Here is a 10,596-nt window from a genome sequence, read left to right as displayed (position 1 = left end):
TCATCGAAAGTTTGGATTTTTAAAAGACAGATTATGAAGTTTCCATGTGGATGGAACCGCCGACGCTGCGCTCGTTTTGCGTTTTGCATGCATTTGTGATGCTTTTGAAATCATACGGCCCGGGTTGGTTATTCTAAGACGCCAAAGAAAAAAGACACCCGGCAACCGGAAGTGAGCGTGTGTGTGAAAAGGCGGCCTTTTGCGCAAGGGAACACGTTTTTCTACTTTCATCTGTTTGGCTTTGTTTGATTTTCATCGATTTTCTTAGTCGCGAAGACTGTCAATTGAGGCCGTTGAACGCTTCTTTGGCGCCGACGCCAGGTTTGCATGAGAATGCTTGAATACAGAACCCCCCCCCCCAAATCGCGTTAATGGCTCGGGGTCCCCCGCGGCCTCGTGACAAAAGCCGGAACCAAGGGCCCGCCCCTTTTTTCATTTGTCGCACATTTACCTCCGTTTGAAATCAGGCGGGCGCCGCTGGAATCTCTTCCAAAGAGCGACGAGAAAAAAATGCGCGTTTGTCGGCATTTGACGAGGCCCGTGACTTCGGTGCCGACGGACGGCCGCTCGGCCGACATCCCGGAAGAAGGCGAAACGGCGCCCCGTCTGACACAAACTTACAAGAAAAATGGGCTGTGGCAAATGTGTTTATTGGAAAACGCGTCTTCTCGCCTATAAATACATGCTCAAATTCGTTGACGCGGTCCTGACGGTTTGGTTGACGCGGTCCTGACGGTTTGGTTGACGCGGTCCTGACGGTTTGGTTGACGCGGTCCTGACGGTTTGGTTGACGCGGTCCTGACGGTTTGGTTGACGCGGTCCTGACGGTTTGGTTGACGCGGTCCTGACGGTTTGGTTGACGCGGTCCTGACAGTTTGGTCTCCGAACACAATCGCGCCAAACAAGGAAATGTACACGTGACGTTTGCCTCCCGCGTGGGACGGTTCCGCTTTGAAATGGAGACCCCGCCCATTTGCATTTGAAAACAATGACTTAGTTTACATAGTTTGAAAACGCCGGCGTCAAACTTAACGCCCGGAGGGGAGGGGAGGGGAGGGCCGGGGAGGGGAGGGGAGGGCCGGGGAGGGGAGGGCCGGGGAGGGGAGGGGAGGGCCGTGCCGGGCCGGGCCGGACGGGACCAGGCCGGACCCCGCCGACCTTCTGAGGCTTTTCCTTCCTTCCGTGAAGCCGTCGACTCTGTCCAACGCTTTTCAAAAGCGGCTCGCTCGGGTTAGCCGTCCCGTTTTCCAACGGACCAAATCATCGACCTGCGGAGGTGCGCCGTTTGCGATTTTCAGTGCGCCGGCGGGCGACTTCAATCTGCGGGCGAAGGGACGCTTGACGTGAGTTTTCAACTCCTGTCGCGTATTCCGGAAGGCACTCGTGCAAACCTCCGCGGGGAAAGGCGGCGGCGGAAGACGGCCGTCGTACCTCCGTCTACCAGGGTCTCCAAACGGATTCGGAGGCGCCCGCCGCGTCCCGCGGCTCCGACTCCTCCGACGAAGACGCCCGACTTTGCTCCGAGTCCTCGGAAGACGAAAGGCGGCTTTGCTCCGAGTCCTCGGAAGACGAAAGGCGGCTTTGCTCAGAGTCCGTGTCCTCCGGGTCGGAGGGGGGGTCGTCGGAAGGCGGGGGGCCCGCCGGGGGGGCCTCCGACGGGTCGGAGAGGGCGGCCCCGAGGCCTCGCGGGGGCACGCTCTCCAGGAGGCGGTTGAGCAGCTCGGCCGCCGCCGCCGCGGGCTCCGGCCCCGGGCGGCCCGACACGAAAGCGTGCACGTCGCGCATGCACTGGACGTAACCGGCCGCGAAGCGCTCGCGGGCCGCCGCCTCTGCGTCGAACACAAACAAATACGCGTCGGCCCAGGAAATACGGTCCGAGCGTACCACAAGGCAACAAAGCGGCTTGGAAACCGACGCCCCTTTCAATGCGCTCGAAACTCAAGTCGGCCCGCCCGGATTTCCTCGATGAAATTCGAATATTCGCGCCGTTTGCTCGCGGGCCTCCGCGTCGCCGTGGAACTTACGGGCGCGCGGCGTTTCCGATTCCCGGCTGTCATTGAAGGAGGCATCAGCCGGGGTTTCGCCAAGTTGGCCAACTCCGATCAAACGACAATCGCGTTTTAGTTCGCCTATCGACGTGTCGGCTTTCGAATGTACCTTGCGCCCGGATTTGCAGGATGTCCTCCACCCGTCTGACCGTCATCTCCAGCACTTCGGCGTTCTCCATCTTTGAATCGTAACGAAGCTGCGACGCGACAAAATCGCTCACCTTTAGCATCCCCTTTAGCTCGTCGGAACGCGGACTGATTCAAAAGAGAAAAAAAAAAAAAAGTCTCTCACTTCCGTATCCGCCATGAGAGCCCTCAGTTCGTGTAGGCTGTCGTTGATACGAGCTCGTCGTTTCTTCTCGACCAGGGGTTTCCTCATCTGGAAGCGTCGTTCCAAATCAATCGCGTTGACCAATAAACGCCCCCGGTCCCCCCCCCGGTTACCTTTCTGTCAGACTTGATTCCGCCCGTCAAGGGCTCGGTCGGCGCGCGCTTGCGGATCGGGGCCATCCCGGACAAAAATTGAAAGCGAAAGTCCCCCGAAAATCGTTGGAGCTCCTCAGCAGCCAGGGGACCCGGCCTCTTTCTCCTGCTGCCATCGGAGGGGAGGGGGGGCGCGGCCTAGGTATATATTTACATATGAATGGGGGGGGGGCACGCATTTCCACTAGAAACGGTGTCCGAGAGCTTTCGGGACCGGCGTCAGACAAAAATACGGTGGCCGCCTCGCCCTTTCTCACATTTTTGGGGGTGCAATTTGGCTTCTTTTTTTTTTGAAACGGCGCATGTTCAAAGTTGAATCAGGGGCAAAACGCTTGATTTTTGCCGAAGCTCGACGATCCGTGAAATACACTCGAGTCACTGGCGTTATTGTTGATTTTTTATGTGTCCAACCTACAAAGGTTTGACCTTCGGGAGTGTTTAAATGAGAGGCGAATTTCTCGTCCGAAAAACGCGTGAGGCTGTTTCCGGCCTTAAAACACATCATGACTGTAAGACAACTAAAACGGCGACTGCGACCACACGGAACGAAGCTTCCCCACCGGGAAGCAACAATACTTAATTGTTAAGTAACTTTTTTTGCCTTGAATTTCATCGAATCAAGTTCCGCTGAAAAATTGGGAATTACTTTTAATATTATTGTCATTACTGTATTGTATCATTTGACAGAAATACCTTGTTAGTTTTTGTACTTGAATAATATAAGCCCACCTCCTCCCGCCCAGTTGATGTGACGCACTCTCGTTTGCTGGTTCCGGGTGAACACAACAAGCAATCTCATTGGATACCAAGCTGTCAATCAATGCGCTTTTACAAGCAGCGATTGGCTGGTTTTGTGGCGCAAACGGAACGAGCGCGGAAGACGACTCGAGCGAGCGACGTTGAGCGAGGGAGGAGAACCGAGAGCGAGATGTTGAGCGCGAGAATGCTATTGCGAGCGAGCAAAATAGAATTTTGAGCGAGAAACTTCTTTTCAAGAACTTTTTTTCTGCGCTCAAAATCTGTCTTGGCTCGCCCAGTTTGATTTTCTCCGCTCATTTTTTCCCCGCGCGCTCGTAAACTGCGGCGCAAATATAACGCCATATGAGGACAGCGTTTTCCCCTTGCTTCCGTCCGTGCTTCGTAACGTTCATCGTCTGCAAAACGGTGCGGCGCGGCGGGGGCACTTGCTACGTCGCAAGGTCCACGCGCTTCCGGATGATGACGTACGCCGTCGAAGCGGAACAAGTCCATATCCGGCGTCCCAAACCCATATCCGGCGTCCCAAACCCATATCCGGCGTCCGCTTTCAAAGCACCAATTTAGAGGGACGGCATCTACGACGACGCCGTCTCGCCGTCGCGTTTCGCGACGGGATATGGCGATTCGCGCCGCGGCGTCGAAGAAACACGCCGGTCGCCGCATCCCGCCTCGAACCGAGCTAGTTACGTAGACGCGCGCTTTTGTTTGGAAAGTGACGAGGCGACTCCTTTTGGCACTCGCGCTCGCCCGCGTTCGTCACGCTCGGCGGACGTGGGCGTGACGTCACGGAGTCCCCTCAACCGCTATAAAAACGCGAAGGGAAAGCGCAGAGCCCGAAAAGCCAGCCGGGAGGCGCGCCGCCGGGATCCGACCTCCGAAATGGTGACCATTTCCTTCCCCGACAAGGCGGACAAAGACGAAGAAGAGCGAGTCGTTATCGAGCACCTTGTAAGTCGAACGTTTTTTTTTTTTTTGGAAGTGAATTTCTCACCGGGAAACCAACTAACCTCGGAACCATAAGAATAAAAAGTTGCTTCCTATTGAGGGGTACGCGCAGTAGCGGTTGCTCGCGTGCAGGAATTTATTCCTCCTTATTTCAGGATTTGTGCAATGCTTTTTTTTTTTGCTGTTATTCCTGATTTGTAGTCACATTCAATGTTTTTAATTCTGTGCGGGACCTTTGTCATCGCGGTTTTATTTTTTTTATGTAATCGTCAGCTTTTTATGATATTCAAGGGCCCCATTCAAATACTGAATAGTCTGTGTATGTTGCCGGATTGTATATAAGGAATTGACTATTTTGATATCGTCATTCCCTGCCATTGACTGTTAAAGATGCATTTTCATTTAGTATTAAGTTGCGAGTCCTGCAACATATTTGACATGCTCATTACAACACAGATGAGGGCGAGTTTCAATATATATGTACTGTATATGTATTTTTTTATGACACGGGTGTCAAAGCTTGGGCCGGCGGCGCATCATCCTGGGCGGCCTGGCAAACGACTTGATTTGACTTTGCGGTCGTTTGGGCCCTCTGACAGAAACTAGAACCACAATGCGGCCCATCGTGCGATCCCGCCGATAATCGGCGCCCCTCGCCCGAGAATCCCACTCTGCGAGAAGGGGCCGAAACGCCTCCCGCTCGCGCTCGTCGCCGCGGCAACGCTAGTACGGCGAAGGCGGCGGGCCGCGCGGGCGGAGACGCGATCCGCACACGGGGACGTCGGCGCCCGGCTCCAAATTGACAAGAGCGTAACATTCGCCTTTTCGTTCACCCTTCACGTGGAAGGCCGCCGCATCGTTTTAAGCGGCCAGCAAAAAGCCCATCGCGGCTTCGATTTTCCGACCGAAACGCCGTGTTTTTACTCGCCTCTGATTTCGAAACGAGGTGACCGCGCGACAACGGCGCTAGAAATTGATTTCGGGGCGTTTCAAATGCGTTTGACTCCCCTGCCGGGCAAACGAAGGGAGACAAAGCTTACGTCTGAACCGCTATTTTACTCGCCACCGGGGGGCGCTCTCCACCGGTAAGCGCGCTACTGTTGTGTCGGTGCAGTATTCTAGCGGCGTGCAATCGTATTCACCATCCGTCCTCGTCACAACTTTTGGATATTTGTGGAGGCGCGTCTTTCTTTGCCACCCTTCCTCGGAAGGGCCCGGGCGCTCCTAATTTTGGTCTGCACTAGGATGCGGAGTCGCTCCCGAGGCGGACCAAGGGCCGCTTTCCAGTCCGCGCGTGCGCCGTGCTGATTCCGGCGCTGACGCTGGTCCTCGGGCTGGCGCTCGGCTCCGTCTACGCCTACCGTCGCTACTTTCCCGCCGAGGTAACTTTTTTCCCTTTGTCCGTCGGGCCCCTTCGTCCTCCCGGGACGAGCGTCTTTGGTCCACCCGCGCGTCCGTCCGTCCGTCCGTCCGTCCACGGGCATCCGTCCTAACCCTAACCCTAACCCTAATCCTAACCCTAAGCCTCGGATTGTCCCAATTGCGCGCCGCCTTCAGGAGCCGGAGAACGTGTTGAGGTGCCGCGTCACGTACGAGGATTTGACGCACGCCCGAGCGGAGCTGGACGTGCTGATGGCCGTCTCCCTGACGGACAACTTCCAGTACATCAACGTGGTGGCGAGAGCCGGGGCCGGCGACAGCGCCGACATCGTCCACGACTTCGCAAACGTGAGACCCGGGAGACTTTGGCTCCCTTTACTTTCTTTTGAAGCCGGCCCGCTTTTACTCACGCGCGCGCGCGCGGGCGCGGACAGAGCAAGACGGCCTATTACGACAAAGCGGTGGACGAGTGCTACGTGACGTCGCTCAACGGCTACGCGGCCAGGCCTCGGGAGCTGCTGGCGGGCGCCAAGGTGAGAGCGCGCGCCCCGCACGCGTGTCGCTTCCTGTATTTCAAGCGGGACCCCGTTCCCTTCTTCAGAGGGAGCTGTACTTAGTGGACAACTACATCCTGAGGGAGGTGAAGAAGGTGGGCCCCCCGGTGAGCGACAGGAAGGAGCTGAGCCCCGCCATCCGACACATGTGCCGCGGCAAGGACATCTTTGAATTGTCCAAGCTCAAGTTGGAAACGGGTGAGTGAGTTAGTGAGTGGACAGGAACGCCCGTAACGAAAAAGGCTCGAAAGCTTCCACGCTTTTTGTCCCTTTAATCCAGCGGCCACCTTCGAGCGTAATAGCTCAGTCGCGCCACCGGGTGGCGGCGGTTCACTTTAAGAGCCCCTTTGAGGAAAAACAAGTTGCTTGGAAGGAGACGATCGGCATCCGAATCAAAAAAAGAACTAATTGCTTCCAGGGTGACGATTGGCATCCGAATCAAAGCAAGCCGACGTTGATGGAAGATTTGCCAGCTCCATTTCACGATTGAGCTCATTTCAAAACGTGATTCGAACACATTTTCCATTTTAGAATCCCATAAAACGGCGCAGCCCTTACCACAATAGTATTTTCAGAATGAAAAACAAGACTTGGAAAGACGTTCGCGCGGATGCGACGATTGACAAATAGCGTTCATTAATGGTTGAAAGAAAGGCGGCTAGACTGCAACGCTATCAAAATAGTAAGATCAAGTTGTCACAAGAATTTTCCGCCACAGGTTCATCGATTAATCTTTCAATATTTGTACTTCCGTAAACAACTATTTCCAGTTGGCGGCCGGGGCGGAGAAGCGCGCAAAGAGGATGACGATATCGCGTGAAATAAACAAAACGAACAGGTCAATCGCGGTCGAGTCGTTTTTGAATTGCGTCTCGTTCGAAGGTTTAAATCGGCGCCGATTTCGAACGCCGGCCGCACGACGCAAAAATGCTTCGGGATCCACCGAAAGCACGGCGTGCCAAACGGTCGAAAGCAACTTTGGAATCGGGCGAGCGCTGCTCATTTTCTTCACGAGCTAAATGAATCCACTGGCTAAATACCCAGCGTGATACCGCGACGTTATGTTCAAAAGGGAGTGAACGCCGTCAGCCGTATGGATTTGGGCTCGGCGTGAACGAGGCGGCGAGTCGGTTTCGTTGCGGGGGGCGCGGCTTGTTTTGAAGAAGATGCGTTTGTGAACGATTGAGACGTTTAACGCCGCGCCGCGCCGCGCCGCCTTTGCGTTTGCAGGCAAGTGCAACACCATCAGGCATTTGGAGGAGCGTTACGTGGTGGAAACCGTCATCTGCGGCGGCGGCTACTAACAGAACCAACGGCCCAACGTCCCATCGGACCTCCTCCGTTCCGGACCACGCTTCCAGATTGCACTTTAAACCAAGTCGATCGTATTTCAGTGAATTGAATTCGCCCCGAGGTTGGAGTAAGAAAAGAGACGGGGGAAAAAGAACAAAAACCACGGCCGTCGATTTGAACGGCGGATAACTCTCTCGATTTGACACGCGCAAAAATAAACATACCTCACGTCGTTCGGACGTTGACAGTACAGCAAATGACCTGTGTTAGTTACCAAGCAATACGTGAACGTGCGGTTTGATTTTGTTTTGAATTGTGTCAAACGCCGCGCGGATTTCGTTCAAAGGCTCAAGACTGTAGGCGGCAGGAGAGAGCGTCAGAAGGAACCAAAGTGCGGTCTTGAAATTGTCACTACCATTTTTTAAAGCTTACTGTACATACGATCTCGTTTCTTGTACCGAATATCTTGTTGCTTTAATAAAACGTGGTGCATTTCTCCTTTTTTAAGAACATAAGAGCCGAATGAGCAGCTTCCCACACCGAATACAAAAATAGGCCTTCTCTGTCGGGGAACGAAGCGTGAAGCGAAAGGCGTCCTAGGAAGCCGTGAACTTCCTGAGCGCGATGACGACCAGCGCCAGGAGGACCGACGCTCCGAGGAAGACGGCGATGACGATGGCGGTGATGGCGCCCGGTCCCAGGACACCTAACGCGTGCGCGCACATGACAGTGTGAGACGGAGCCGGAAAAAGTTCGCCGCTTCGTTAATAAGCGCAATAAGCGCAGTGTGAGACCGAAGCCGGAAAACGTTTTTTGCCCCCTTTTAGATGTCTGTCGGATTGCTGTTTGTTTTCGGGTAACGGCCTTGGGGATTTTAGTTCTCGTGGGGGGAGTACTTCAAAAAGAAACTGATGGAAGTCGCTCTCACGCTGTACATCCGCCATTATGAACCCAAAACGGCAGCTCTTGGCATTTCCCATTCAACATTCATCTCAATCCCGGGCCGCAACCCGAACCTCATCCGGGAAACCGATTCGGTTCGGCCCGCATTCGTCTTTGTTTTTTGGCGCCGCCTCCGGCCGCAGTCGGTACGGCATTTTGTAGTGAGGAAGCGCTTCGCTCGAGAGCGCTCGCTGTCGGGTGACACCCGGTTGCGCCGTATTCTTTGGAAGAATGCTGTCATGTATGCCCGAGGCGAGTTTCTCTGTCCGTCCGAGTGCTAGCTAATGCTAGCCAATGCTGTACATGGCTGCCTTGTATGCGTTTCGCTTTTTGCCAGCTGGATGTTAGCATATGCATCAGAACTCATTTGCATCTCATTAACGTTTGGTATCGAAATAGCGTTTGTAATTCAGTGACCGATTGTGTACATGTTTGTCGGGTATATGGGACGTGTCGCAGTGATATGGGAGAGACGCTTTTCTTTAGTTTGCAGAAGAAACCACGCGCAATTGACACCCTCCCCAAAGGTAGGAAGTATATTGCAAGTTTCTCGCCGACATCAAAAGTGTCCGCTTCTTTTTTACCTTCGTCCCGGTCCGCGGCGAGGTCCCGCGTGGCGTCCTCGTAGTCGAAGGTGAAGGCCGGCTCGGTCACGTGACGAGGGGGCTCGCCGGCGGCCGTGCCGGCGGGGGCCGCGTCCGCGGGAATCTCCCCCGACGCCATGTCCCGCTTTTCCCCGGGCGGGTCGGCGAGCGACTCTGCAAAACGCCGGGGGGGGGGGGGGGATAGAAAGGTCGGAGCGAGGGCCTTCCGCGAGCCCCCGACGGCTCGGGGGCGGCAGTGCAAGGGATCGAGAATCGCCGACACCTCGTTTTCTTTCCTTCAACGTTCGGAAGAAAAAAAGCTCCCAGAAGACCGGGAGAAGAGTTTCTTCCGCGCGGACAAGTACACTGGAATCGCCTCCGAATTGCGGCAAGAAAGGAAAAGCGGTTTTTTTGGTCTCGCCGGGCTAAAACACCTTCCAAGTACAGAACGCGAGGACTATTGCCGGCGGTCCGGCAACCGAGCGGAAACGGACGGCAAGCGGCGTTTGTGCTGAGCCCGCGGCGGTCCCGGCGCTTCGGCCTGGGGCCGGACGCGCCATCAATGAGGCGTTCAGGGCCCGCGTACAAAGGGAGGCTTGTGCTCGCCCAAAGCGGACGGCGGCCGGGTTCTGTTTGGCAAACAAACTTGTGGATGGAGCGCTTCGCGCCCGACGGCAGGGAGGGGCTACCGAACAAGAACGCGGACGCTTGTTTGCGTGCGGATGCGTCTGTGGGAAAAACGATCGCTCCAGCTCCGACCCTCCTCGTTCCAACTCTCTCTCATTGGCAGCCTAGTTGAAAGGTGTCCTATTGGCTCCCTGAATAGAAGTGATGACAATTTGCGCCCCGACCGCCGCCGGTCCGTGCGTCGCCGGCTACGGAGCGCACCTGAAACGATGATGTTTGGGACCCGATTTCCGAACGCTTCGTTGGGCTTGAGCTTTGTTTGTCAAATGTTCACAATTATATTTGAAACCGTCCAAGAGCTCAGAAAAGAAATTCACTCTTCCCCATTACAAATATTCTGACCGGTAATGAAAATAAAACATTTGTAAACACCTGCTCTTAATGTGGAAAAACAATGATCAATATTTCCAGCACTCATTCACCGCCAATGACGACTTAAGACCTAAAACTGGAGATTTTGGTATCCGCACCGAGTAAATACTGGTACCAGCGTCACCGACACCGAGCGCTAAACGTTACGCAATTTTTATCCGCGTCATAATATTAAAAGGTCTCCAATTAACACCTATCAAATAAAATGAACGTCAGAGTTCCTTTTTTTCCCTGGCTCGAAGACCTACTCGAAAGCCGCGCCGGATTCAAACTTCGAACGTCTTCGCAGCGAGGGACAAGCGCCCCGAAAACGCAATTCGGAGGTCTGCGGCGATTACTCGTTGGATCGACGCGTACGGCCTCAGTACGGCCCCAGTAAGTTCTTTCCTTTTTACCTGAGCGCGCAAAGACCAGCAAAAGGCCCAGCGAGAGCAGAATTCTGCAGGCGCCGCCGCGGATCATGACGACGAAGGTCCTCAAAGCGGACGTAGCGATCCGATCTCGGATGGATGCTGGAGCCCAGGCGGAGGCTTCTGCGAGGTACGGCCG

At 54.9% G+C, this 10,596-nt stretch overlaps 3 protein-coding genes across 4 annotated transcripts; 1 reads left to right on the top strand and 2 right to left on the bottom strand.

Annotated features, from left to right (window-relative positions):
• Nucleotides 1-634: 634 nt before the first annotated feature.
• On the bottom strand, nucleotides 635-2,690 carry hes6 (hes family bHLH transcription factor 6). Of its 2 annotated transcripts, XM_088428836.1 has the most exons (5): nucleotides 2,493-2,689; nucleotides 2,341-2,427; nucleotides 2,158-2,245; nucleotides 1,432-1,829; nucleotides 635-1,320 (listed from the first exon to the last, which is right to left on the bottom strand). In XM_088428836.1, exons 1-4 carry the CDS (start codon nucleotides 2,556-2,558, stop codon nucleotides 1,438-1,440), a joined length of 633 nt encoding a protein of 210 aa, XP_088284962.1. In that variant the 5' UTR covers nucleotides 2,559-2,689; the 3' UTR covers nucleotides 635-1,320; nucleotides 1,432-1,437. The 2 variants fall into 2 exon arrangements, with proteins under 2 accessions (XP_088284962.1, XP_088284963.1); XM_088428837.1 differs by having other exon boundaries at nucleotides 635-1,829; nucleotides 2,493-2,690.
• Nucleotides 2,691-3,812: 1,122 nt separating this feature from the next.
• itm2cb (integral membrane protein 2Cb) lies at nucleotides 3,813-7,977 on the top strand. The gene is made up of 6 exons (XM_088430460.1): nucleotides 3,813-4,238; nucleotides 5,480-5,617; nucleotides 5,793-5,963; nucleotides 6,050-6,148; nucleotides 6,217-6,367; nucleotides 7,400-7,977. Exons 1-6 carry the CDS (start codon nucleotides 4,170-4,172, stop codon nucleotides 7,471-7,473), a joined length of 702 nt encoding a protein of 233 aa, XP_088286586.1. The 5' UTR covers nucleotides 3,813-4,169; the 3' UTR covers nucleotides 7,474-7,977.
• snorc (secondary ossification center associated regulator of chondrocyte maturation) lies at nucleotides 7,917-10,570 on the bottom strand. The gene is made up of 3 exons (XM_088430461.1): nucleotides 10,443-10,570; nucleotides 8,989-9,162; nucleotides 7,917-8,168 (listed from the first exon to the last, which is right to left on the bottom strand). Exons 1-3 carry the CDS (start codon nucleotides 10,507-10,509, stop codon nucleotides 8,059-8,061), a joined length of 351 nt encoding a protein of 116 aa, XP_088286587.1. The 5' UTR covers nucleotides 10,510-10,570; the 3' UTR covers nucleotides 7,917-8,058.
• Nucleotides 10,571-10,596: the final 26 nt, after the last annotated feature.

This window comes from Hippichthys cyanospilos, chromosome 12 (assembly GCF_059441005.1).
Source record: "Hippichthys cyanospilos isolate Australia breed blue-spotted pipefish chromosome 12, RoL_Hcya_1.0, whole genome shotgun sequence".
NCBI classification, from domain to species: Eukaryota; Metazoa; Chordata; class Actinopteri; order Syngnathiformes; family Syngnathidae; genus Hippichthys; species Hippichthys cyanospilos.
This window is presented reverse-complemented; position numbering and strand designations above follow the sequence as displayed.